This window comes from Nesoenas mayeri (genome assembly GCF_963082525.1).
Source record: "Nesoenas mayeri genome assembly, chromosome: 1".
Lineage (NCBI taxonomy): Eukaryota > Metazoa > Chordata > Aves > Columbiformes > Columbidae > Nesoenas > Nesoenas mayeri.
This window is the reverse complement of record NC_137541.1, coordinates 85,780,299-85,806,448: the sequence shown is the minus strand read 5'-3', so window position 1 is coordinate 85,806,448 and position 26,150 is coordinate 85,780,299. Positions and strand designations below refer to the sequence as shown.

Here is a 26,150-nt window from a genome sequence, read left to right as displayed (position 1 = left end):
TGTTACACACACGCTGTCCAGGGGGGTTTGTGACACACACGCTGTCCAATGCGGTTTGTGACACAGACGCTGTCCAATCGGGATTCTGACGCACACTCTTTCCAATTGGGTTTGTGACACACACACAGTCCGGGGGGGTTGTGACATACACACACAGTCCAATGGTGTTTGTGACACACACACTGTCCAATGCGGTTTGTGACACACACTCCGTCTAGGGGATGTGTGGCATACACGCTGTCCAATGGGGTTTGCGACACAAATGCAGCCCAAAGGGACTTTGTGACATGCACACAGTCCAATGGTGTTTGTGACTCACATGCACTTCAGTGGGGTTAGTGACACATACACACAGAGTTCAATGGGGTTTGAGACACACATACTGTCTAATGAGGTTTGTTACACACATCCTGTCCAGGGGGGTTTGTGACACACACACTGTCTAGAGGGGTTTGTGATATACTCGCTGTCCAATGGGGTTTGAGAAGAGACACTGTCACGGGGGTTTGTGACACACACACAGTCTTATGGGGTTTGAGACAGAGACACAGTCCAATGGTGTTTCTGAATCACACACTGTCCAATGAGGTTTGTGACACAGACGCTGTTCAATCGGTTTAGTGACACACACACAGTCCAAAGGAGTTTCTAACACACATTGTCCAATGGGGTTTGTGACACACACACACTGTCCAATGGCGGTTTGTGACACACACACTGTAAAATGGGGTTTGTTACACACCCACTGTCCAGTGGTGTTTGTTGACACACAGACTGTCCAGGGGGGTTGTGACACATGCTGTCTAACGGGGGTTTTGACACACACGCTGTCCAATGGTGTTTCTGAAACACACACTGTCCAAAAGGGTTTGTGACACACAAACAGTTAAATGGCGTTTGAGACACACAGTCTAATAGTTTTTGTCAGAAAGACACAGTCCATTGAGTTTGAGACACACACACTGTCTAGGGGTGTTTTGCGACACACTCGCTGTCCAATGGGATTTGAGATAGAGACACTGTCCAGGGGAGGTCGTGACACACACATAGTCCTTTTCGGTTTGAGACAGACACACTTTCAAATGGGGTTTTTGACACACACACTGTCCAATTGGTTTTGTGTCACACACGTTCTCTAAACTGGTTTATGACAACCTCACTTTCCAATGGCTTTTGTGACACAGACACTGTCCAGGGGAGTCCGAGGCACAAACACTATCCAATGGGGTTTGTGACACACACAGAGTCCAATGGTGTTAGTGACACACACACTGTCCAATGGTGTTTCTGACATACACGCTGTCCAGAGGGGTTTGTGACACACACGTTGTCCAATGGGATTTGTGACACACACTATCCAATGAGGTTTGAGTCCCACACCCTGTCCAATGGGGTTTGAGACACACACGCAGTTCAAAGGGGTTTGTGACACACACACAGTCCAATGTTCTGTGTCACACACTCGCTCTCCACTCGGGTCTGTGACACACACGCTTTCCATTGTGGTTTGTGACACACACACAGTCCAACGGGGTTTGTGACACACACACATTCCAACGGGGTTTGTGACTGACATGCTGTCCAATGGGGAATGTGTCACACAGACGGTCCATGGCGGTTTGTGAGACACCCAGTGTCCAAGGGGTTTTGTGACACACAAAATGTTCAAGGGGAATTCTGACACGCACCCTGTCCATGGGGGTTTTTGACACACACTGAAATTTGACTGTGTATGTGTCACAAACCCAATTGGACAGCGTGTGTATCGCTAAGCGGCTAAGTGCTCGGCAAGTAAGCTACCACGAGGCATGTCGTACGGAGAAAATACCAACAGATCCTCGGTCCACACATTGTTTCTGATACATGCTTGAACGCAATACGTTCCTGCACGCTGTGGCGTGAGAAATGCAGGACTGGGCAACGTCGTGCAACACGCGGAACGTTGAAAACAAACGGCGCAGCTGTGCACTCACTCCAGCTTAAGAACGAATGGAGCCCGCACCAAGGCACACGCATGTGGACAGACAGTGATTTGTAGACACAAACGCTTTCACGCACACGGTCGTCCAAGTACAGGGACATATCTGCAGGTACCCTCCAAAAGAATATTCTCGTGCAGCCACGTATGCGTGTTGCAGTACGCCAACCATCAACGGACATGTTTACCCTCAAGCACGTCGGTACGCTTCGCTTACGTCTTTCTGCCCATAGATGGGAGTGGGCGCGCTTGTGGATGTGTGCATGTGTGTGGCCAGGCGTTTGCTTACGCATCAGTTTGTGAAAAGGTAGGTGCTTTTCTCTAGCTGCGTTCGCGTGCACGAGGTGGTGGGTGCACATACCTGGGAGCATGTGGAAAGATTTCTGCTTGGTTTTCAGTGGGGAATCGTGTGTGTTCCCGTGGACAAACAGAAGGCGTAGCAACTAGGTCCCGGCGCAGAAAACGCAAGTTTTCCCATGCGCTCTCTTTCTCTCCCTATAGCGAGTCGTGTATAGAAACCGCTAAGCCTGCGATCCGCAAGTAAGCTGCCACGAAGCATGCCGTACGGAGAGAATACCAACAGATCCTCGGTCCACACATTGTTTCTGATACAGGCTTGAACGCAAATACGTTCGTGCTGCTGTGGCATGAAAGACGTCCGTCAGAATATGTGATTGCGTGCACCGGTGAAATTGCTTGGTTAATCCGTTCAATCCTGGTGTGCGGGGTTTTGAGAACTGGCTCTGTGGAGTCGTCTGCGGAAATGCCGCTGTCGGAACACGCACACTCGGTTGTTTACCAAAATATAGGCAGACGCCTTTTACCACGTCGTTTAGCATGCAGAGGGGTACGTCTGTTCCGAAGAGACAACGGAAACGCGTGTGCACGCATAGAAGAAAAACCGGACCAGGTGCCTTTTTGTGTGAACATGAAACAGCCGTCTATACACTCGCAGACACGCGAACGTGCATCAATGCAGTCACACAGCCACCAGCTTTTGAGCACAGGCTCTGCTGGTTTTGGCACTCTTCAGGCACACTCCTGAAAGCCGCGCACGCTGCTGTTCAGACGCTAAATGGCGTCTTCGGAAACATTTCTCCGGTCGATCTACAGCTCTGATTTCTTCTCGTGTTACTGAGAAATGTCAGCGCAGGGAATCCGTCTCTGTCGAGCACACGTCAATCCCTCTTCGGTTTTCCCCTCTAGACTCTGCCTTGATGATTTCCCTGGTCTCTCTTCACTGGAGCAGTCATGGCTGTGCTGTGTTACACACAGGCACAGCCAAAGCACATCAAGTGTCGAGAGGCACACTCCGCTGAGCTCAACACTAGCACAGATGCACATGTGCGATGAAATCAGCTCACATGCTTGTGGAGAGAAAGACATGGACCCACACGCGTGCAGAGCGACGGATAGCTACAGCAGGCGCTAACGAGCACAGACTGACTTACACGCAGACTGTCCCCACACCAACAGGGACCGCTCTGCAAGTATCCTAGACGTTGATTATCGAATCAACCACACTGACCTGTGCCAAACTCCCAGACACTTACACGCAAGACACAATCTCTCTGACAAGCACACAAGTGTTTGCTCTCAGCTATAGATCAGGGACAATCCTGCGCAGTGCGCCCTGTTGCTCTTTCGCTTTAAGGCATGGTGTGTTTCGTTTCTCTTCTGGTGTCTCAATCTGACCCACAGTGGCAGCAGAGAATAATTTTATTTGACTGTGCGAATGTAAGTTTGTTTCACAATAATAGGGGTCAGTATTGTTTCAGTCTCTTTCTGTGGGGTAGCCTGTCCTTTTGGTAGTTCTAAAATACGGTTTGTGTTTCTCAGAAGAATGCCAAATAAAGTAGCTCCTTTGAGGATTCCTGGTTTAGCTTCATAGCTTTTAGCGAGCATGTTCATCAGCAGAAACATTGTGCTGCTTCAGGCAGTGCATTTGTTTTGGGAAGATGTGATGCCCCACTATCAGTGATTTCTTAAAATCACCTTTGATAATATTGATGTACCAAGGTACTGTTACTGATATATTTTCATTTCTTTCCACTTCCTCATCTCTGTCCTGCCTTATCTATGGTGTGGTATGGATTTGCTCAGGTTTCAGGGAGGCTTGGATGTCACTAGATGTCAAACGGGCACTGAGTCAGTGTATACAAATTTCCGAGGCAAGGAGATCATGTTTCATATGTCTACAAAGCTGCCCTTCACAGAGGGAGATTCCCAGCAGGTATTGGAAGGGGAACTAAGGAATTCAGTTGTGTGGCTAAGAGGGGAGGGGCATTCAATGTGGGGCTAGTTAGAGGGGCAAATGCCTAATTGCATAACAATGGAAATTATAGCTGGAGTAATGGTAAAATTAATTGATGAGGGGTTTGGTTCAACAGATGGACTGAAGATGTTAAATAGACTGGTATTTAAGGGCCCATTGTACTGTTCTACTCTTTTTCACCTGCCTTCTCACTTTATTATTTTTCTGTCTCTAGCTTCAGCGGAAGCGTCACATTGGGAATGACATTGTAGCCATCATCTTCCAGGATGAAAGCACACCTTTTGTCCCTGATATGATTGCTTCTAATTTCCTACACGCTTATGTGGTAGTTCAGCTCACTCATGACACAACTGGGGACACTTTCTACAAGGTGAACAGAGCCAATAGATTCCTCTGTACTGATTTGCTGATATTGATCCTTGAAGTGGAAACCTGTTCTTGGGCTTTTGGAAGAGGTGCGGATTCAGCCAGCTGTCATCCTAACAGCTCTGCTTGCACTTTTAGCAAACTTGATCAATATGGAATATTAATGGTATTTATTTCTTTGCATCAATTTTCAGTGAAAGGCAATAATTAGATCTATTACCAGTAGACCTAGAAATCCAGTAGCTGCCACCATCTCTCCTTGCCCTTCACACACTCTCTGTTCTCTGACCAGGAGTCTCCAGTCTGCTATGCTGTTCTCTATTCTATAGGTTCACATAGGTCCTCCCTATTTAGTGTGGCTGCTGCTATTTAGCAATCTCTGTTCATGTTTGTTGAGTATTCAGATTTCATAAATACATTTTTATCTGGATGGGGCTAGGAGGTGAGGCTGACAAAGACCAAGATTCTGGAATGCAAGTGTTTTACTGCAGGACTGCTTAGTGCCTCTACCTAGCAAACAGAAAATGAAAGAGTAATTCAATCAATTTATTAAGAATCTACACATGGAACTAGAATATACTTGTATGTTTTTCAAAGGGGCTGATGAATTTCTGAAGCTTAAAGCTTGGGAATTGAAGCAGGACAAATTCAGATTTTTTGTTGTTGTTGTTGTTTACATCAAAGAGCACAAGGAAAAATTTATGCCATTTTGGGGGATGTATTGCTTGCATCATATAAGTCAGGTAAAACTCATTCACCTAACTGAAAGCTATGTCTGCATTGCTCATGCTGCAGAGCACAGCGCTGAGAGGTTGCCCTGCCGGAGACTGCAGCTCAGATGCAGCTGGTTGGCCTAATCTATGGAATTCAAACCAGCTACATCTGCTTCAGGGGATCCCAGAACAGGATTCCCATCTGTCAGGGAAGTGCTACCTGTTTGGGCCCTCCAGTTGAAAGAAGCTCTACTAGAAAACCAATTCCCTGTCTGCAGCTTTTGCACACAGCTCTTTCACTGTAACATGACTCTGTATGGATGCCTATGTAACTTTATGCTCAACTTTCAGTCATGCTGAGAGAGAAGAAAATATACAGAAGCTCAGGTTCTGTGATGTTTCTATTGTAGAAACATTTTAATCAAAGTGCTATGTCTCGTATTATGTAGAAATGTTGATTTGGTCCTTATGCCTTGGAAATCTACAAGAACACCGAGAATATAAAAATTTGGACAGGATACCCATCTCTTTTCCCACCAACAAGTGTGCTGGGAGTGGAGTAACCACCTTCTATTGTTCCTTGTGCTATGGGGAGCCTGGTATATATGATAGCTTCATATTGATCAGGGACATAGCACAAGGAACATTGATAGCTTCATGTTGATGAGGGGCATAGGGTCCTAGTTCTTGTCTTGCTTTCTGTTTTATAGGGCACAGAAATTTACTGGATTTCATTTAATGACATGAGAAAGAGCTGGGGAAGGTTACCGTTTGTCTTGTCTCTTCCTACTATTGTTTTCATCTTTCCCTGTCTGCAATGCCATTGTTTTGGTTACTGTAATAGGGTTGCCTGTATCATTTAATGAAATAGTCCCAGTCAGGACCCTAGAGCCAATGCAGGATTTTCTGTAAAGGCTTTTCAAAAGGGCGTTTAACTCATTCTGCCTTGAGAGTATTCTAGTACTTAAGAGACTGAAGGAAAATTTTTTTCCATCCATTTTCCCATTTACTTAAGCTTTAGTGCCTTGTGGTTAAATTGGAATATTAATGGCATTTATTTATTTGAATCAATTTTTGCAATGAGAAAATTAAAATCATAGAATGTCCTGAGTTGGAAGGGATCCACAGGGATCATCGAGTCCATCTCCTCCTGTTCCTGCATATGACAACCCCACAGTTCACATTGTATGCCTGATGGCACTGTCTAGTCTTTTCTTGAATATTGACAGGCTGTGACACCTCCCTCGGGAGCCTGTTCCAATGCTCCACTACCCTCTGGGTGAAGAACCTTTTCCTCATGTCCAACCTGAACCTCCTCTGGCACATCTTCCTGCTATTCCCTTGGGTTCTGTCATTGGTCACCAGAGAGAAGAGATCAGTGCCTGCCCCTCCTTCTCCCCTTGTGAGGAAGCTGTAGAGCCTCCCCTCTGTTCTGTCCCAACAGATGGGATGAGGGATGAGTTAACTCTGAATGCGACACACGCCCTGACTCAACAGATGAGACCAGGTGTGAGTTAACTGTCGGTTAATTCTGTGCGGTTATGTGAAGTGAATGACAGACAATCACTCCAGGGGTCCAATTCAGTTATGAGTTTTACTAAAAGTATGTGTTGGAATACTAGTTACAGCAAATAGTGGCTTTGCAAAAATAGTTTATGATATCACAGAACTTATCAATACATTAACAGCAAGAGTCCTACTACGAGCCATGTATTGGCAACCATTAGTAGCTATAATATGGGACTTAGAAGAATCCAACAGCAGAGCTTAAGATAATGTTACTCTTATATGTTCAAAAGGAAGAGAGAGAGAAAAAGAGTGGTACAGAGGGAAGGAAAACTAAGGTGTAAGAGAGAGAGAAAGAGAGTAATATATCACCATTCACAGAAGGAGAGACAAAGAAATGGGGGTATAGAAAAAAGGAGAGACGGAAAGAGCAGAGAGAAAGGAAGAAAAAAACAGATGAGGGATCCAGTCACTCTTAGGGCTCCGCAGCATGGATGATGAGATGTGTGTATGCCCTCCGGTGTCCCGCAGCGAGGATGCTGGGGTTTGTAGTTTAGGAGGGCAGCATCCTCCGATGTCTAGTCTAGTTCCCGTGGTGAGGCTGGTGGGCTGAGGGTCCTCAGGGTGGTGGATTCCCTATCAGTGCTGTTTTAAGCGAGCTTTTTTTATAGCCCTCCGAGTAGAGAAGAGTCTGCGGGGGAAAGGGGTGACTGCGAAAGATCGACAAGTCTCGACAAATCCGGGGCCATGTTGAAGGGTCTGAGCTTTTCCCCTTTGTTTGCCAAGCTGTGCATATCAGAAGATGGAGCTATGTACCCTCCAGCTCATCCCCCACCTCCAGTATTGGCCAGCTGGCCTGGGCTGTGGCTTGTTAGCTTGTTGTTGATATGTAAATCGCAGTTCACCCTATACTGAATGTGTCATCTCCTGTGGCTGGATGAACTAGTTTCGCTACAATGTTTTCAGCCATGATCCTTATCAATACACAACACCCTCCTCCAGGCTGAACAAACCAAGTGACTTTAGCTGCTCCTCATATGGCTTCCCCTCCAAACCCTTCACCAACTTTGTAGCCCTCTTCTGGACACTCTCCAGTATCTTTTTTTATACCGTGGTGCCCAGAACTGCACACAGTGCTCCAAGTGAGGCCACACCAGTGCAGAGGAGAGCGGGACAATCACTTCCCTGGTCCAGCTGGCAATGCTGTGCTTGATGCAACCCAGGACATGGCTGGCCCTCTTGGCAGCCAGGACACACTGGTGGCTCATGTTCAACTTGCTGTTGACCAGAACCCTCAGATGCCTCTCCACGGAACTGCTCTCCAGTATCTTGTTCCCCAGTCTGTATGTACAGCCAGGGCTGCGGTGCCCCAGGTGCAATATCTGGCACTTGCCCTTGTTGAATTTCATGCAGTTGGTGATTGCCCATTTCTCCAATTTGCTCAGATCACTCTGCAGGGCCTCTCTGCATCTGAGAGTGTCAACAGCTCCTCCCAGTTTAGTGTCATTGGCTAACTTAGTATTCCCTCAAGTCCTGTGTCCAAGTCATTTATGAAGACATTGAACAGCACTGGCCCTAAGATGGATCCCTGAGGAACCCCACTAGTGACTGGTCACCACCTGACATAACCCCACTTACTAGAACCCTCTGAGCCCAGCCCATCAGCCAATTACTCACCCACAAGTGTTTTTCCAGCTGTATGCTGGACATCTTGTCCAGGAGGATGCTGTGAGAGACAGTATCAAAGGCTTTACTGAAATCCAAAAAGATCACATCGACAGGCTTCCCTTGGTAAACTAGGTGGGTAACCTTGTCGTAGCAAGAAATTAAGTTTGTTAAGCAGGACTGTGTTGTCATTCAGATGTTTTTCAGTAACTTCTAGAATAATCTTCTCCATAATTTTGCGAGGCACAGATATGATGCTGACATGCCTGACAAAATGCAAGGCAGGATTTTAACTGGTAGATATCTATTGGGAGGGTGTGAGAGGCCTTGTAATTAAGGGTGCTGGCCTATGATGTGAGAAATCTGAACTACCACATCAAACTTGGCAAAAAAAAGCCTGTGAAATATTCTTAATTGCTGTGTGTATCTGGTGAGATAGCTGTGTATAATTACAAGTAAATGGTGTGAAGAGCCAACTGACTATATAAAAACTTCATTACAGTTACTTTTTTGGCATTGATATGTCGGGCAGGAGCACGGTTAAAAAAAAAAAAAAAGACAAAAAACCACATGGATATCCTTATCTCTTGCTGAGAAAGTGCTTTTGTATGTGTACCATATGTGTCTCAGAGAGGTGGTGTCACTGAGATACTCTCCTCACTGTGCAGTGTAGTTTCACTGAAAATTCTCTGTCAAAAAAAGAAAAAAAAAAAGATCACTATAATCACATTGACAGAGGTTCTTCTAGTGGAGGTAAATCTTGCCGACTGAATAGAAGCTGCTTTTTTTTTTTTCCAAATATACTGCTTGTTATTAAAGATTTCTAAAAACCAATTCACTTTATTGGTTTTGTTGCTTTTACTGTGTGCACATCTAGCTGACTGAATTTCTGGAAGATAAATCAGCACATTTATTCACTGAGTTCAGAAAGAGCTGGATGCATGGGATAACATATTTGAGTTCTTTACGATATGTGAATTATTCAGGAGGGATCAGATATACCATAGTAGTCTGAAGGCTTTGATAGTCTCACTTGTGTTATGATACTTATTTTTTCCCCCTTATATTTTTTCAGGTTTCAGTCACAGCCCAAGATGACGTCCCCTTCTTTGGACCCCCTCTGCCAAATCCAGCCATATTTAGAAAGGTTTGTTTCTCTTGTCCACTGTTAGATGGCAGGGTAATATGGTAATATGGTCCCCTTCTTTGGACCCCCTCTGCCAAATCCAGCCATATTTAGAAAGGCTTGTTTCTCTTGTCCACTGTTAGATGGCAGGGTAATATGGTACATACCCTGGAGTTCTGAGTCAGTGTTGTCAGTCTGGCTACATGACTTTGGAGGTCTAAAGAGCAGAAAGGCAGAGCTTTTCTCATGTGATATTTTTATTATTGTTTTCATTTCTAGTCTAGTCTTCATCCTGTTTTGCAGAGTGCAGAGTTTCGTGAATTCCTTTTGGCCAAGCTCATCAATGCTGAGTACAGCTGCTATCGAGCTGATAAATTTGCTAAATTAGAGGTGGATCTATTACCTTGTTGTTTGCATTAAAAATTATAAAATTATATTACTGCCAGATTAAGAAAATACAGTATAACTTTTTACTTCTTATTTTGTGTTGCTTAAAAAAGGAAGATGAAATGTTATGATACTTGGCTATGTGATACTTCCTTTGTATTTCACAGCAGGTGTGATAGAATATGAACAGGTACCTCCTAATGTAAAGATCTAATCCTCAAGTAAGAGTGGGAATATGATGCATGCATTTTGCTGGAGGAAATTCTGTTTTAGCTGAAACTCAGTATTGTGCTGCAGGATGTGTACTGATCTCACTGATTTTGGTTCAAGGTACTAAAATTCTGTTCCAGACTCTGCTGCTTACCTGATCTAGAAAAAAATGCCCTCAATTCATGCCTCTTTTTCATCACCTGTAAAAAAAGTACCGGTGTCCTTTATGACTTGCTTTAGAAAGAGTTTAAAATGGCTAGGTACTATTGTAATATGTTCCATAAAATCTAAACCACTAAAACCACATCTAAAACCACTTCATACTGTTTAAAATAATCTTCATGATGTTTGGTTTTGTTTTTGTTTTTTTAAGACAGACGTGAGACATTGCAAAAACAGGAAAAATAATCCCTCCGCCCCCAATAATAGTTGTGTTTTCATTCCTAATGTTGACGCAGGAAAGAACTCGGAGTGCCCTCTTGGAGAGCCTTTTTGAGGAGCTGCAGCTTCGCAGCCGCAGTATGATGGGGTTGCCCATAGGGGAGGATGACAAGATAGAGAATGGCAGTGGGAGCTTCCTTGAGAATTTCAAGGTGAGCCATAGTGGATTGATTCCTTTACCCAGTTGCTCATGATTTTCTCAAGCTCATTGTGTGTCCCTCCAAGGAATATTCACTCTGCTGGTCAGCTGTGCTTAGGGTGAGACAGAAGAAGTCTTTCAATCCAGCAGCCTTTCTCTAGAGCATCTTCAACTGTCCTTTGCCATATGTCTCAAGAAAAATTTTTCCCCTTCCTGTGCGCCTTTCTACAGAGCTACAGTGTGGCTTAGGGTGGAATTCCTTATTGTCCCTAAGAAATGAAATTCTTTATGCTTCATGCTGTCGTCTAATGTTAGACGAGGTGTCACTCCATGACTTACAGAAAAAGGAATGAGTGTTTGCAAGAGGAATAGTAATACCTAGTAGCAAGCAGCTTTCAGTTCCTACAGCATATCTCTTTCACTTAATTTTCCTCATAACTGAAATATTTGCAAGAGCCACTGCAAGAGCGTTTCTAATGTATCTATGAGTGTACCATCTAGAGAAACTGTGATGCTTTACTTACTCTCTAAAAGCCAGAGATAATTTACTTTCTTTTGTTCAGTGTAGATTACACTTTGTTCTTTTTCTTTTTCTTTTTCTTTTTTTTTTTTTTAATCAGGTGGCAGAACTTATTTTAAAAGTGATCAAGATGATACGAGATAGGAAAGTTTTTGTACAAACAGGAAAACTGAGTTTTGAACTGAGAATCTTATATCATTTTCCTATCTACTTTTCCTCTCCCACTTCTGTGGAAGTGCCTCACCACTTCTTTTGTGTAAGTTAGCTGTCTGGACAGAGAAATACATTATTTCTTCAGATGACCATGGTGGGCTAGTTAGAGTTGTTAAGGGCTGTCAAACTAATCCATTTACATATAGTTATATGCGTAGCTTTGGTCAGAACTGGGATGCTTTGATGAGGTGTGTTTTTACATACAATCAGTCTATCCTGCCTTTGCTGCTAAACAGGAATTTCCTACCCATCTGGGTCTTACACTAATTATCCCAAAATGTCCTTTTCTGACTTATAGCAGATGCTGTGATTTGCATGTCATGTAGACATATGACCTTTGCAGAAGGCTGGAAAAGGCTGAGTAAACTCAAAAATAGCTTTTCCAGATGCTGCAGACTTTAGTATGGCTCCTTTCCCTTTGGAACCAACACCCAAGTTCATGCAAGACTGAACCTTACAGTCTTGAACAGGAGTTTGATTTTCTGTTTTGTAGCCTGTACTGGGTAAGAATTCTTCAGATTATGCTGTCTTATCCAATCTGCTGGGATACTGGTAGGGAATCTCTATTTTTTGCAACAGGAAAAGGGAAGTGAAAGTAGAGAATAAACTTGAGGAAGAGATCTCCACTGGCAGTGAGCTCCATGAATTGGCTAGGACCAAAAATGGGTAATATCTAAGATGCTGTCTTCTAGGAATTAGGATTTCTGTGGTTTTGGTGCTGGTTTATCACACCTTTCCACCCAAACTGTGGTACTTTTCCTACTGCTCTACTGTGTGCAGGTCTATATGTGTATCTGTGTTTGTTTGTTTCCCTGCTTCCCCACTGTTCAGCGGGTGATTAGAGGCCGCAGCCAGAGCCTGGATACCATGGGGATATCCATGAGAAAGCAGCAGCCAGCCACCCTGCCCAGCCGCCCAGCTACACCTGGCCTTGCCCTCAGCCAGAGTGTCACCGAGGGCCCTAAGGCCATTGCTGCGGTAAGGTATTTGAGTGGGCTGTAAGAAGAAACCTGGCATACCTTTGTGAGCCATCCATACATTCTTAGTTCTCTTTCCCTATTAGTTTGTCCTTTTGTCTTTCTGTGAATGTCTTTCTGTTGTACAATCCCATCTCACAAGTGGTGACAGCACGTGTTGCAATCTGTTTTGTCTGTGCCTATCTCTAGCCTCAGTTCATGTGTAAACTAGAGCTGAGATTGATGCAGACTGGGAGGAGAAAGCCAAACATGATTCTGCATCAGATATCTATCCTGGATTAGATCCTGTATGTTGCCATACCTTAAAAAAATGCATGTACTGTGGTTTGACTAGAATGGTGCTGTATTCTCATATGGCAAGAGCTGAGAATATAAAGACACTAGATCTGTTCCATTTTCTTCAATTTCACCAATCAGATTCTTTTCTGTAATATAAACAGGTGTGCAATGCTTATTCAAGGTGCGTTTTTGCTGTAAACATAATTTGTATGTTGGGAACAAATAGCAGAGTTAATAAAGTTTGGGGTGAGAAAGAGTGAATATTTCTAGTCACTATCAAAGGCTTTCTTATTTGATAAGGATACCAAACATATGTGATCAGTGTGAGCATAACAAATCCATGACAAATGTTACCAGAAAAGGATCCATGTTTCTGATACTGGAATTATGGTCACTTTGGCCAAAGTGCATCTAGCTGATTATGGTCTTTGCACTAGTGATGTCAGTATACAGGCAAACTACAAAAACACATCTCTGAGTAAGCCAAGAAGGTTCCTTTCAGTATGGAAATTTATTGGTGACAGTTTCCTCAGTTGTATGCATTCCTTATGTCAGCACAACTAATTCACAGCGTAGTAATGATGAGTTTGCTGCCTCCTTCTCTCCTTTAACTTCTATTTTTCTCTGCCTTCCTGATTCTGCCTCTCCTTCTCTCATCACATGGGGATACCTCCCTTCCTGAGCCTCTTTCTCTGTATAGTGGCTGTGTATCTTGTTCTGACTTTGTTTCTGTATCTTTCAGTCTCTTTCTTGTACCACCTTTGTAAGCCCTAGATTATGTTTCTCACTGACAGAAAGTACTCTTTGCACCAGTGGAGCTGAGCTGTTCTATTGTATTGCAAAGCAAAGGAGAGGATCTGGATCCACATTGCAAACTCTCTTCCATGCTTTCAGTTCTCCACAGTGTTTCCCGTCATGTTTCCCGCTCTCTTTTCTGTCACACTTTCCTTTTTTCTAGTCTTTTGCCTTGCCTGGTAGGAGCCCCTCACGTACTCGAGCTAGCTGGTTCCATGGGCGACGGAGTAGTGCCATTGGCATTGAGAACATACGGGAGGAAAAGAGGTATGAGCCGTGGGAAGATGAGACAAAGACAGAAAAAAAAAAAAAAACATAGAAGGAGATGAGAAAGGGGAGATAGAAAGGCATGTATAAGGACAGAAAGGTAATTGACAGGAATGAGTATGGAAATGGAAATGGTTGGAATGGGAAGAAAAGCCTCATTATGAGTTAATGGAGAAATGGACAATTGACAGAAACAAACAAAACAAAAAGGGCTCTTTGTAAAGGAGAATAATCAATATGAGTGGAAGAAGGGAGGAAATGGGTGGAGGAACATAGTAATGTCACTCTTAAATATTGTGCAATATGTTCCAGGACTCCTGGTTCTCCTGTTCTGTATTCATCACTTTCAGATAACAATCAGATTAAAGGCTTCTATTTGACAAGGGAGAATTGGGTGCTTGGTTGTTTGTTTGGTTTTGTGTCAAAAAGTTCAAATAGACAAAACTTCTGATACCTTGAAAAAAAAGGATTTTTTAAAAAAAGCTTTAAGTCAAAACAAATTAGATGGTGTGAGAAATACTTAAAGGGTAACATACAGGTTCAAGGAGTGATTTGGCATATTTGACAGAATTTTAACCATTCAAAAGTTGTCTGTTGGTCACAAGAGATTTAGTTAAATCAAATTTGTCTCAGTTCTTGCTGAGGCTCCTTTTCAAGATTATACAGAGTTTCAGAAGTCACATGAGTGCTCTGCATCTAATATACATTTTTTCCAGGTGCAAGAATTCCAGGGGACAGCTTACAGACTCAGCGTAAAAGGGGGAAAAAAGCTATCTTTAATGTGGAAAATAGTGATTTCACAACAGGAAGAATTACTACATTTTCCCTTCTAGGTATTCCCTTGGACCTTTCTTTAATGAGATGCCTAGGACCTAATCTGAATAAAAATAGTATAGAATACAGTATAGAACCTTCTTTGAGAAAAATTAAATCTGAGACAACTTCCATGTAACAGTCTAAGCCAACACAGTAGCCATAGCTCCTCACTACTTTGAATAGTTTTGTACCTTATGCAGCTGCACCTGCCAACCCATTACATTGTGTACAACATTATTCACTATCCCCTTAAAAGATCTGTAAAAGTTTTCTACAATAAGGAAAATCCCTAGATTTCTTTTCTTTCTGTTTTGTTTTTGTTTGGTTGGTTTTTGTTTTGGTTTGGTTTTTCCCCTGGCCTTTGCTAGGAGGGAATTGGTAAGTTATTTGGTTTATTTAGCTTTCCTTTTGTTTATTTGTAATCGTATTATAGATATGAGGAACAGTGAGCCTTATCTTGTGTTCTGTGAAAAACTATTTGGTTGATTCTTGAAGGTGCAGTTTAACCAGCAACTGGTCTGTTCTAATGGTTCAATGCCACTGAAAAGCAGTCCCACTAACTCTTTCAACTACCCAATCCTGTCCTATTCCTTGTGATGGCTCAGATGTTCAGTGAACTCTTCATGGAACTGATTCAGCCCATTAATCTAACAGGAAAAGTATCAACTTTCACTGGATTGTCTGCCAGGTTCTGCCATGAACTGGTTCATGCATGAGTCTGATGGGTACCTGGGCTGATGGGAAGTACACTCAGCAAGAATGGAGGAGACTGGAGCAGTCTCTCTGGCAGAAGAGAGATTAACACACTGTGTGTGACTTCACCCTGAAGCTGTAGTTTAATGGTATGCAGGCTCTGACAGCAGAGCTGACCCAGGAGGAACTTTGTGAGCTCCATCACTGAAGCCACAAAACTCACCCAAAAAAACCCTGAGTTTTCCAATCCTTAATTAAACATGCCCCACTTTTCAGTTACTTACACAGACAGCTTGCTTCAGAAGTATCTTGACAAGTACTAGTAGCAACAAAACTATTGTAACCCTCCTGAAACAGAAATTTGCTGGATCCTTTTTCTTTGTGCAATAAATACATTAACTCTCTAATCAATCCTAAAACTTTCTAAGACCAATGAAATGGGGAGGGTAGAAGAAAAAGAGGAAGAATTAAAAGAGAGTACAGAAATTAATTTTAACTTTTATATCAATTCAAAAGGAGCTTAAAGCTGGCCATTTCTAATATATTGCCCTCAACAGGTCACATGTGAGGAACCTACTCTTCTCAACACAACTGTACTTTCATGTGTATATGAAAGATCCAGCTTTGTAATTGTGGCTGGTAAGAAAGTGTTAGAATAGATAGTAGTTAACTCTGACCATGGGGTACAGCTGGTTTCTATTTTTTCCCAACAGAGGCACTGCAGAGAGGATACGGAAGGTGCTGGACAGTCCAGGAACTTTCTTTGACCTGAAGTCTGATGGTTCCTCCAGTCCCAGCTCTCCAGAATTCCCCAGGAGGATAAGCAAGTGAGTTGAAAATAATTTTAGTATTTGAAATACACTCAGTGTGTCTGGTATTGACTTAAGCATGGTGCATGTCTTGCTCTCTTGGAGGATTTACTAAGATTGCCCACACCAGGCATTGCAGTATCTTAAAAGTTGTATGTCTGGCCATGGAACAGTAATTCAAGCATGCAAGTAAGTAAGTCAGCTTTCTTAAACAGCCAGTGAATAAAGATTGAACCATTTAAAGGTGATTTGGCTGTATCTTTACTGTAATGTTAGTTTGCATCCAACAGGATACACAAAGCCCTAGCAGTTCAGTTGTCCATGCTTACTCATGTATTTTTTTCCTCTGTAGTTTGCTCTGGGTTGATTTTGGAGCTTCATGGAGAAGCTTGGACAAGGGTTTGTTGGAATGTTGAGTTGTGTTCAAGTTCTGCCCCTTCAAGCAGGATTCACGCTGCTGCTCCAAACCAGTCTGAACTACTAGTCTGTTTTCAGTCCCCCCAAAGTGTTACAGTGGGGTCTCATGTGTTGCACCTAAGTTTCATCGCTAAAGTACGCCATACCATACCTAGTGTACTCCTGCAAAATACTTCACGTGGTAGTCTGCAAAATAGTTCTTCAGTTTCTGGTGGTCAAAAACTATATAAAAATGTACTTTCCTGGTAGTGCATCTTTGCTGTTGCTAAGCTGCATTATGCTGGGATGTGATCCTATCTAGGATACTTCAGGACTTAATGGAAACTATACATTTACATTTACAAGATTCCAGAGCAGCCTGTCTCTAAATCCAGGACTGCAGCTGACTTTCTGGAACAGCTTGCCACACCTGATTTTTTTCATGAGAACTTGGATGAGACCTGTGGCAAAAAGGGCACTGAGTACTTTGTAGTAAGGCATGTCCCTTTCTCAGGACTGGGGCTGCTCTAGGAAACTTTCGGGAAATGCTCTAGAGCCAGGCCTGTGTGTTGCTCCAGGTGCCAAGTCTGATAAGGAAGGGCCTTCCTTCCAGGTAGATCCAAAGCTCCATAAGAATTGCAGGCTGGTGACTATCTGCAGTAGTTCAGCTGTGCGACTACCCAAAATGTTGTCACAGCCAAGGTGCAGAGTTCTGGTAAATATGTTTTTGTGATACTAGTTTTTGGTTTAGGTGGGTGTCCAAAATTTTGGTGGAGGATGAGAGCACAGCTAGGAGATATAGACCATTTAAGATGCTAGCTCTGGCAGCAAAGGATAAGAGAGAATGCAGGACATGGAATCACTGATTGGTCAGCAACTCCTTCCAGCCTTACCACATTATTCTACCTCCCCATCCTCATACTGCCTGGGACCTTGTTAATGAATTAGAGGTTCACACGTGAAGGACTCTTGCTCTGATTAGGCAGATGAAGTAACCTTGCATAATCAGCAAGAATTCTGCCTAGTAAGAAAACATCTCATAATTTGGTTAGTCCTGGTTAGCATACTGTAGAATGTGTGCATGTCCTGGAAGAAAATGATGAAGCTTTCTTGACATCTGTTCCTGATTTCTACATTTGATGGCGGGCTTCATCCACTTCCCAGCCCCCAGTGTCTATTCATCAGCTGAGATGAACCAGATGCAATGGCTGTTTCAAATTGATATGACATGCTTTCAGAGAGCAAACATACCATGGGATTTCACTGACAATACTTGCATGAATATTGTTTATGCACATGAGGCATGACCTGTACGATTTGGCAGTCTATTTCTGTCACCAGGATTCTCTCTGAGCATCTTTTTCCAGTCCTGGATCCAAAACCACTTGTACAATCACCAGAAGAAGTCTTTTCACAGTTGTGGTAGTTTAGCTCTTTCCTGGACAGTTTGTTTACAAGGTGGGATGTAACATGGAGTTTAGTACAACTGGTGATTAGCCAGAGTTAGAGTTGTAATTTCAGAGTTAGGGACCAGCCCATGTACAAGTCATAGCTTCTGCATCATAGCTGGGACAGGGAATCAAGGACATGGAATTCCACCACATAGAGCGCACTATATTCGCCAAAACAGTATTAGCACATTATTGCAGTAACAGTCTAGGAGTTTAATTCTAACAGGCTATCTCAAAGATAGTTCTACTGAAATAGTATTGTTCATTAATTGTGAAGCCACAAATCAGGATTGTGATATAGGCATATTTCTAATGCAAAAAGAGTTCCAGCTGGTTCTAGAGCAATTTCTGCAGCCCATATTAAAAATGTCATCCCTGGCAGTATGTCAATCAATCCACTCCTGGTTCTCCCCAGAGAGTAGTGTCACAGGAAATTTCTCTGTCACAAAAATGTTCAGCATGTTGCTGCTGGTCTTAAATAATAATTACAGATTCTAGACCGAATCAAACCCTTAGTCCATGTTGTGCTAAAACCAAGCTGGAAATAATGTAAAGGGAACACAGATTAATTCTTTTACAGTAGCGCTCTCTTTCCTCACATGCTGATTGCCAACACACCATTCTGCAGTGATTAGCTTGCAGTCCATGAAACTGCATTGTTCAGTTGGGCTTCTCTACCACGTGCAGGGACAATTACCCTTAGTTTTTCTGCTTTACTGTCCAGGTAGGCTTCCAAATAATCCTTCTTCCCATGGGATAGACTTAAAAGAATGAACCCCGCCTAAGTAACCACATAGCAAACCTCCTCAGGATCAGATGGCTTTCTGGGTTGCATCTGAAAAATCAAGCACTGTACTGTGTACACCCAAATCCTAGGAAAAGTTTTTTTGTGTTTTCCATCCTTAGACTCATCTGAGTAGGGACATCAAGCCAATCAAGCGCGGACCAGATGCTTCTCTGTCATTGGTTACCTACTGAAGATACCGGCAAGACTTTTGGGGTGAAATGAGAGCCTTGGCTAAGAGGAGCATGAACTTACTTAGAGGACCTCAAGGACTGTGGAGAGACCAAGTGGCACCATGTAATGCTCCACTGGCAGTTCCAGGAGCAGGAGTCCTGGGAAAGGGACGTGTCCAGATAACTTCTATTGGAGCATTTTGGCTCTAGCCCATTCCCATTGCCCAGTTAGCAGCCATTGAAACAGCCTCTACTAGTGATGAGGGAAAGAGGCTGCTGCTGAGTGCCTCTCCTTCTCTTCCCCTCCCCTCTTCTCAGATGAGCCAGAAGAGAACAGCTTCGCCTGCAGAAGGCAAGAGCAGACAAACATCTTTCCACCTCTGTCTCTACTGTCTTTGGATGACATAGGTCAGTAGGTGAGGATGGAGAAACCTGCTGAGGAAGGGTGCTGAGAAGGAGATACTTTGTAAAAATCTGGGCTCTAACTCACTTAAATTCATGTTATTGATTTGCTCTGCCAATAGAGAAGCGTGTTGGTCTTCATTTCCTCCAAAATATATTTCCTAACCTCCTGAGGAAATACCTTTGGCCTATATTGGCCCTGTCTTTACTGTTCTCCCTGTTGCATGCTGGCATGTGATATGCCTGGGACTTTAGGTTTCATTACTGCTTGTAGGTCAAGACTGGCCACATTTTGCAGTGTTTCTGAAGGAATAAACATATTTAGTATCTTAAAGGTGTCTTATCTTTCTTGCCTCTCCTAGCTTTTTTGGGTTTCTTAACATTTTTAAGCACTCATCTCTCTCTTATTGGTTGATCTCTTCTGCAGGCAGTGAGTATTTCACCATAAATGTTAGGTTTACATGCACAGTGCACCTTCCATCATGTGAGCTTATCAGCCTCATGAACTGCTCTTTCTCCTAGATGACTGTAAGCAGTGGATCCCAAATTCTGAGCTGGGAGAAGCTGACCTAAAGGGTCCTTTTTGACAGATATGAAACATGGTATATATCATGGCTATCTCAGTGACCATGACATTTGAGAGAGTGGCAGTCAAGTGATCCAATAGATTTTGCTTTGAATGTTCCTATTGTAATGGCCCTGTGGGAGCTAAAAGTCTAGTGGGATGGACCTACAGGAGCCTGGCTACTGGCAGCTGTGCACATACAAAATCACCAGGAAGGGCATCCTCACCTAGGTATGTTCCTATCTGTAAGCAGGAGGACCTTTCTGACATGTCTGTGCAAGAGCTTGACACTCAATCCTAATGGCTTGGCACTGAGACATCCTAAAATAATGCAGATCTCAGTAATTTGTTTGTGCCTTCCCATTGCTTCCTTGAATTTTCTTAGTTAATAATTCTATAATACTGGTTAATGTCTCTAAGTTTTCCTTACTCCTCCTGTTAAAACTGTCTGGAAACATAGCAGTAACAATTCATAAGCTCTACGACATGAAAAGTGTGCTTTTATAGCTTCCTTGTACTGTCTGGAATTTCACCAGACCAAACACAATAGGCTGAGAGTGGATGTGGGTGGCCGAGGCTGGGTAGTGCCTTGCCTTTATACTCAGTTTAACACCTCAACATGTTGTATTTAGGCTTCTAAAATCTCTAATCTCCAAAGTGAAGGCATCTGTTGATTTTAATGAATGTCTAGAGGTTAACAGTGCTTAAATGCAGGTGGTTTGACTCACTCTGCTTGAAGACACTTAGGTCTGTGACTTAAAAATTCAGTCTTGTCCTTTGATTATAGTTATCCAGCATGGAAACAAGAAGTGGTGTTTCTACTAAATGAAGTAGCAACTAGAAATTAAGGAATGCAAGCCAGTTCACCAGAATTGGAAAAACTAGCTGTGGATGAATAATTTCCTGTTGCTGACTACTATATGGTAAAGTTATGTCACAAAAAGTGCAAGCCTATGTGTAACAATAAGCCTGATAATGTTGAATGCTTACATTTCACAGAATGCTCAGGAGTCAGACTTCAGGATACTGCGTGATGCAGCCATTCTCACGTTCTTCATCCAGTGTAAGCAGTTGCTGTAGTAGTTTGAGGGAAAATGAAACATCTGAGGAAGAGGAGAATGACAGGGTGGGTGTATGAACTCTAACAGGCTACCCTCCCTGATTTTACCAAGTGCTTTATTAAAACACGTCTTCTTTGCCCTCTCCAGGAGCTGAGGTGCTCTCTTAAGGGCCTTCCAAAACAGGATTCAAAGGTTCAGACTATGTGGCTGGATGACAGTGACTGCACACCCAGTACTTCCAGCTCACCAGGTAAAAAAGAAAGAAAGAAAAACAGAAAAAATCCTCTGGTTATGCTTCTAGAAACATATGTGATGTTGAGCTACAATCATTTTGGAAAATCTTTCGTATGCCATCCTTGAGATTTGGGAAAGCATAGGTAGATAATAGGCTGAGAGAAATGGGAGAGAAGCCAGAATGCAAATCCTAACGGGGAATGGAGAATGGGAAGTGTGTTCCAGTAGCATGAATAAATATTGCTGTACACACTGCAGAAGGAGCTACAGTAGATTGCAAAGAATGAGTGTGTTCCTGTGTGAGTGTGTTCATGTGTTTCTATGGAGAACAAGCAAGAACAGAACAAGCAAGGGCTCAGTTAGCTTTAATTTTCTTAGGACAGTCTCAAGATGATATTCGAAAGAAATTACAGAAACTGGAGGGGGCACAATTACGAGATCTGGATGTTATGTTAGAAACAGCCTGGAAAGTTAATAATAAGAGAGAAAAGGAACAGTCAAGGCATTATCAGCAAGACCTGTTGTCCAAGGAGAAGGTGGGGGAGTAGGAACAGGAGTCCGTGGTAGATGAATTAGAAACGGTCAAGGGCGTGGTTTTTGGAATGTTCAGGGAATTCCTTTGGGACCTGTTGTAAAGCTTGGTTCAAATCAATGTGCTTATTGTAAGCAGCAAGGACACTGGAAAAACGAATGCCCGAACTGTCCCGGTTCCATGAGTTGGGTACCAAATGCAGTAGGAAATGCAGTACAAACTATGGTGCTGGGGGAGTATAGTAATGACAGCTGACTATATGAAAGCACAAAAATGGATACCCAGAATAAGGAGCCCTTAGTGACGGTACAAGTGGGAGACCAGGATGTGAGATTTTTTGTGGACACAGGGGCTACCTATTCTGTGCTAAATTCCTTACAGGGAACAGTAGGTCATAAAACGACAACGATTGTTGGTGCCACAGGGCAGGAAGAAGTACGGCCATTCCTACAACCCTTAGATTTGTGTTTTGGAGGAAAGGAATTAACCCACAAGTTCTTATATGTTCCAGACTGTCCAGTTTCCCTTTTAGGACGGGATTTATTGACCACATTGGATGCCGTAATAACATTTGAGGATGGAAACCTGATAATGAAAATTCCAGAATCTAAGGTAGGACAAATTCTGTTATTAAAAGAAAACCTGGTAGTGAAAATACCACAAGCAGTGGAGGAGGCTGTGATGGACTGACATACCTGGGAAATCAAAACCAGCCCAGCCTGTAAAAGTGGAACTGAAGGAAGATGCCAAGCCAGTACAGTTGAGGCAGTACCCACTGAAACTAGAAGCTAGGTTAGGCATAGTACCTCTAATTGAAAAATTCTTGAAATATGGTATTCTAGAGGAATGTGAATCAGAATATAATACTCCAATTTTTCCAGTAAAGAAACCTGATGGTAGTTATCAATTAGTCCAAGATTTGCGGGCTGTAAACCAGATCACTAAGGACATTTATCCGGTAGTTGCAAATCCATATACCTTGTTAACATCTGTGAAAGAGAAATATAAATGGTTTACTGTACTTGATTTAAAAGATGCCTTCTTCTGCATACCCCTTGACCATGAAAGCAAAAATTCCCATTGCCTTTGAATGGGAAAATCCACACAATGGGAGGAAAACTCAATTAACCTGGACACGCCTTCCACAAGGGTTCAAGAATAGCCCAACCATCTTTGGAAATCAACTAGCCAAGGAACTCGAGGAATGGACTACAAAAGGTCATATCATGATCCCTCGACAATGGTATTTGTTGCTACAATATGTAGATGATATTCTGATTGCGACTATGGGAAAAAGGATAGAAGTGTTTGTATCCCATATGGTGACAACAGTATTGGAACAAAAGGGGGGCCATTGGCTTTCCTCAAGCAGAATGATGAAATACCAGGTAATTCTGACAGAACAAGATGATGTTGTTCTAAAAATTACTAACCTAATGAATCCTGCGGAGTTTTTGGGTGCAGGTACTGAAGAAGGAGATCTGGAACATGATTGTGTGGAAGTCATCGAATACACCCATGCAAGTCGTCCTGATTTGAGAGACACCCCGCTGGCAGAAACTGACTGGGAACTCTTTACTGATGGCAGTAGCTTTGTGGGAAGTGGAGTACGGTATGCAGGATATGCGATCACTACTGTCAAGACAGTAATTGAGGCCAAACCCTTACCACCAAACACCTCAGCACAAAAAGCGGAATTAATCGCCTTGACTAGGGCATTGGAACTCAGTGAGAACAAGAAAGGTAACATATGGACTGACTCAAAATATGCTTTCGGAGTTGTTCATGTGCATGGAGCCTTTGGAAAGAGTGGGGACTGCTCTCTTCACAAGGAACAAACATTAAATACCAGAAGGAAATACTGAACTTGATTAATGCCATTCAGAAACCATCACAAGTTGCTATAATGCACTGTAAAGCTCATCAAAGTGGAACATTGAAAATTATTGGGGGAAATCAGCTTGCTGATCAAACAGCTCGGTCGGTGGCACGGCAAGTGAGAACAATGGTGGGTCTTGTCTCCCAGAAGGTAAGAGCAATTGATTTATTACCTTCAGAGCCACCTAAATATTCCATAGAAGATGAAAAACTTGTAAGTCTAGTAAGAGCCAGCAAGAATAATTCTGGGTGGTATGTAACCACCAATGGACAAGTTGTGGTGCCAAGCACTATTATGAGAGGAATACTTCAGACAGAACACCAGAAGTGTCACTGGGGTGCAGAAGCATTGGTAACTTATCTAAGGAAACAAATTATCTCGGTCCAGATGTTAACAATGGCAAAGTCTATTACAGCTAAGTGTGAAATTTGCTTGAAAAATAATCCTCTAGTAAAAAGAAAAATAGAAATGGGGAAAATTAAGACAGGCATGCAACCCGGGGATTATTGGCAAATAGATTACACGGAACTCCCCAGAACTCGTGGATATAGGTATCTACTCGTTGTGGTGTATACCTTTTCTGGATGGCCAGAAGCCTTCCCTTGTCACACCAACCAAGCAAAAGAAACTGTGAAATGGTTATTAAAAGAAATAATCCCTAGATTTGGGGTACCAATAGGAATATCATCCGATAGGGGGCCCCATTTTGTGGCACAACTGATAAAGGAGGTTAGCAGATGTTTAGGGATTCATTGGCATCTGCATACTCCCGGGAGGTTTTCTCGGTAAGGACCAGCTGATTGTTTCCAGGGTTTAAGGTGTTTAGGTGCAGAGGGTTCTGTTTCCGAAGGTGCAAGACACGACACATCCAATTCTAAAGCGTTACTGCTACTGTTTTCTATAGCCATACACGTGCCCTCCGGTGGCCACTGTACTTCACTAGGCAGGTCATATTCAGGCCACCGGCGAGTACAATATTCAGTTAATTTCTTTTTACTCATTGATTGTCCGAATCCACCCTCCTTCCAATGTTTCAACAGGCAATCTAATGGTGACATCTTTGTATTGCACGTATCAACACAGAAGGATATAGATAACTAACACAGAAAGATAACACAGGTAACTTTACCAGAACAACAGTAAACACGGATCAAATCACCAGTTTCAACAGTAAATACAGATTAAATCACCAGAACTACAGACCAGGTGCTGAGCAGCACTAATAACCAGACCAGGTGCACACAAATTACCAAACCAGACCAGATGCCGAGCCCGCAGAGGTTTCCCTCTGTCTGACGGACGGCTGCCTAGGCAATACCCCGGGAGCTCCCTGCCCAACCGAGCGTGGCTTTCATTGCGTCTGACCGGCAGGCTACCAGATGCCTGACCAGCAGGCTACCAGACCAAAACCAGACCAGGTGGGTAGCCAATAATCCAGATAAAACACCTTCTTACCAGTCAGAGGTCCGTCATGAGCAGCAGAGGGTCAGTCGCATCCGATGCACTCCCCAAGAATACCTCGGTGCTAGCCGGAGCAGGATCGAGACGTGACCCACCTCAGCAGCCCACGAGGTCCCACCTGGGTCGCCAAAATGTTAGCAATAAGGACACATAACCACAGGCGTAGTTATATGCGGTGCTTTATTTCAGCGCTGGGAAACCAGGGGTTCACACCCAAAGCTGGCTTCCCTGCTCAGTTTAAGTTACACAGTATTTATACAGTCCATTCACATACATATTCGTATATTCATTAAGATACGTAACGGTTACTCAACATTGATTGCAACATCGATTGCAACATCTTGGAACTATTTTGATCATGTGCAGTGTCCTCTGGTGGTCTTTCAGGGGGTCTTCAGGATGAAGTAAGTAGTCTTCATCACTTCTGTCCCTTTCACCTTTGGGTACTGCACAGGCGAGCTACTTCTATAGCTAGATAACTGCTGACTTGCTCAACCTCCGGAGATACTGCATGTACTTCTCCTCACTCTATGCGTATTTAGGCTAAGATAAAGCTAGGTCGTTAAGATAAGAGTATACTCGAACACGATATGCTTGAACATCCTTTCAGGGACAGTTTACAAAACTGATTCATCATTTCAGGAACGTTTTGTAAAACTGGTTCTGTTACTAACACACACATAGGATTCCTCACCGAAAAACACGCAGAAGCCTTTCCACAAGCATCTAGGTATATGCGCCCATACGTGCACGCATACGCAGCTAGAGAAAAGCACCTACCTTTTCATGCACACTTCTGCAAGCACGCCCTCTCACTTCTACTTGCAGGAGGACGTACGAGAAACGCACTTTCATGCTGGAGGGTAAACACGTCTGTTTAAGATGGAGACACTGCACACACGTACACATGGCTTCACATTTGGAGGGTACCCCCAGATATGCTCCTGTTTTGGGATCAAACTGTGTGTGAATGAAGTTGTGCTTATAAATACTCGTCTGTCCACGTGCGTGTGCCTGGTTGTGGGTTCCATTCATGT

General features: G+C 43.2%; 1 protein-coding gene across 1 annotated transcript in view; it reads left to right on the top strand.

Annotated features, from left to right (window-relative positions):
- Positions 1-4,067: 4,067 nt before the first annotated feature.
- Positions 4,068-26,150, top strand: part of LOC308042252 (rap1 GTPase-activating protein 1-like) — a gene marked incomplete at both ends in the record, with an annotated part of 106,859 nt that continues 84,776 nt past the window's right edge. Inside the window, 10 exons of the mRNA XM_080347509.1 lie at positions 4,068-4,211; positions 4,468-4,623; positions 9,579-9,650; positions 9,933-10,019; positions 10,685-10,819; positions 12,371-12,517; positions 13,754-13,857; positions 16,080-16,193; positions 20,946-21,072; positions 21,155-21,257. Of these exons, the coding sequence (XP_080203635.1) occupies positions 4,068-4,211; positions 4,468-4,623; positions 9,579-9,650; positions 9,933-10,019; positions 10,685-10,819; positions 12,371-12,517; positions 13,754-13,857; positions 16,080-16,193; positions 20,946-21,072; positions 21,155-21,257 (1,189 nt within the window). The remainder of the gene's footprint in view (positions 4,212-4,467; positions 4,624-9,578; positions 9,651-9,932; positions 10,020-10,684; positions 10,820-12,370; positions 12,518-13,753; positions 13,858-16,079; positions 16,194-20,945; positions 21,073-21,154; positions 21,258-26,150) is intronic.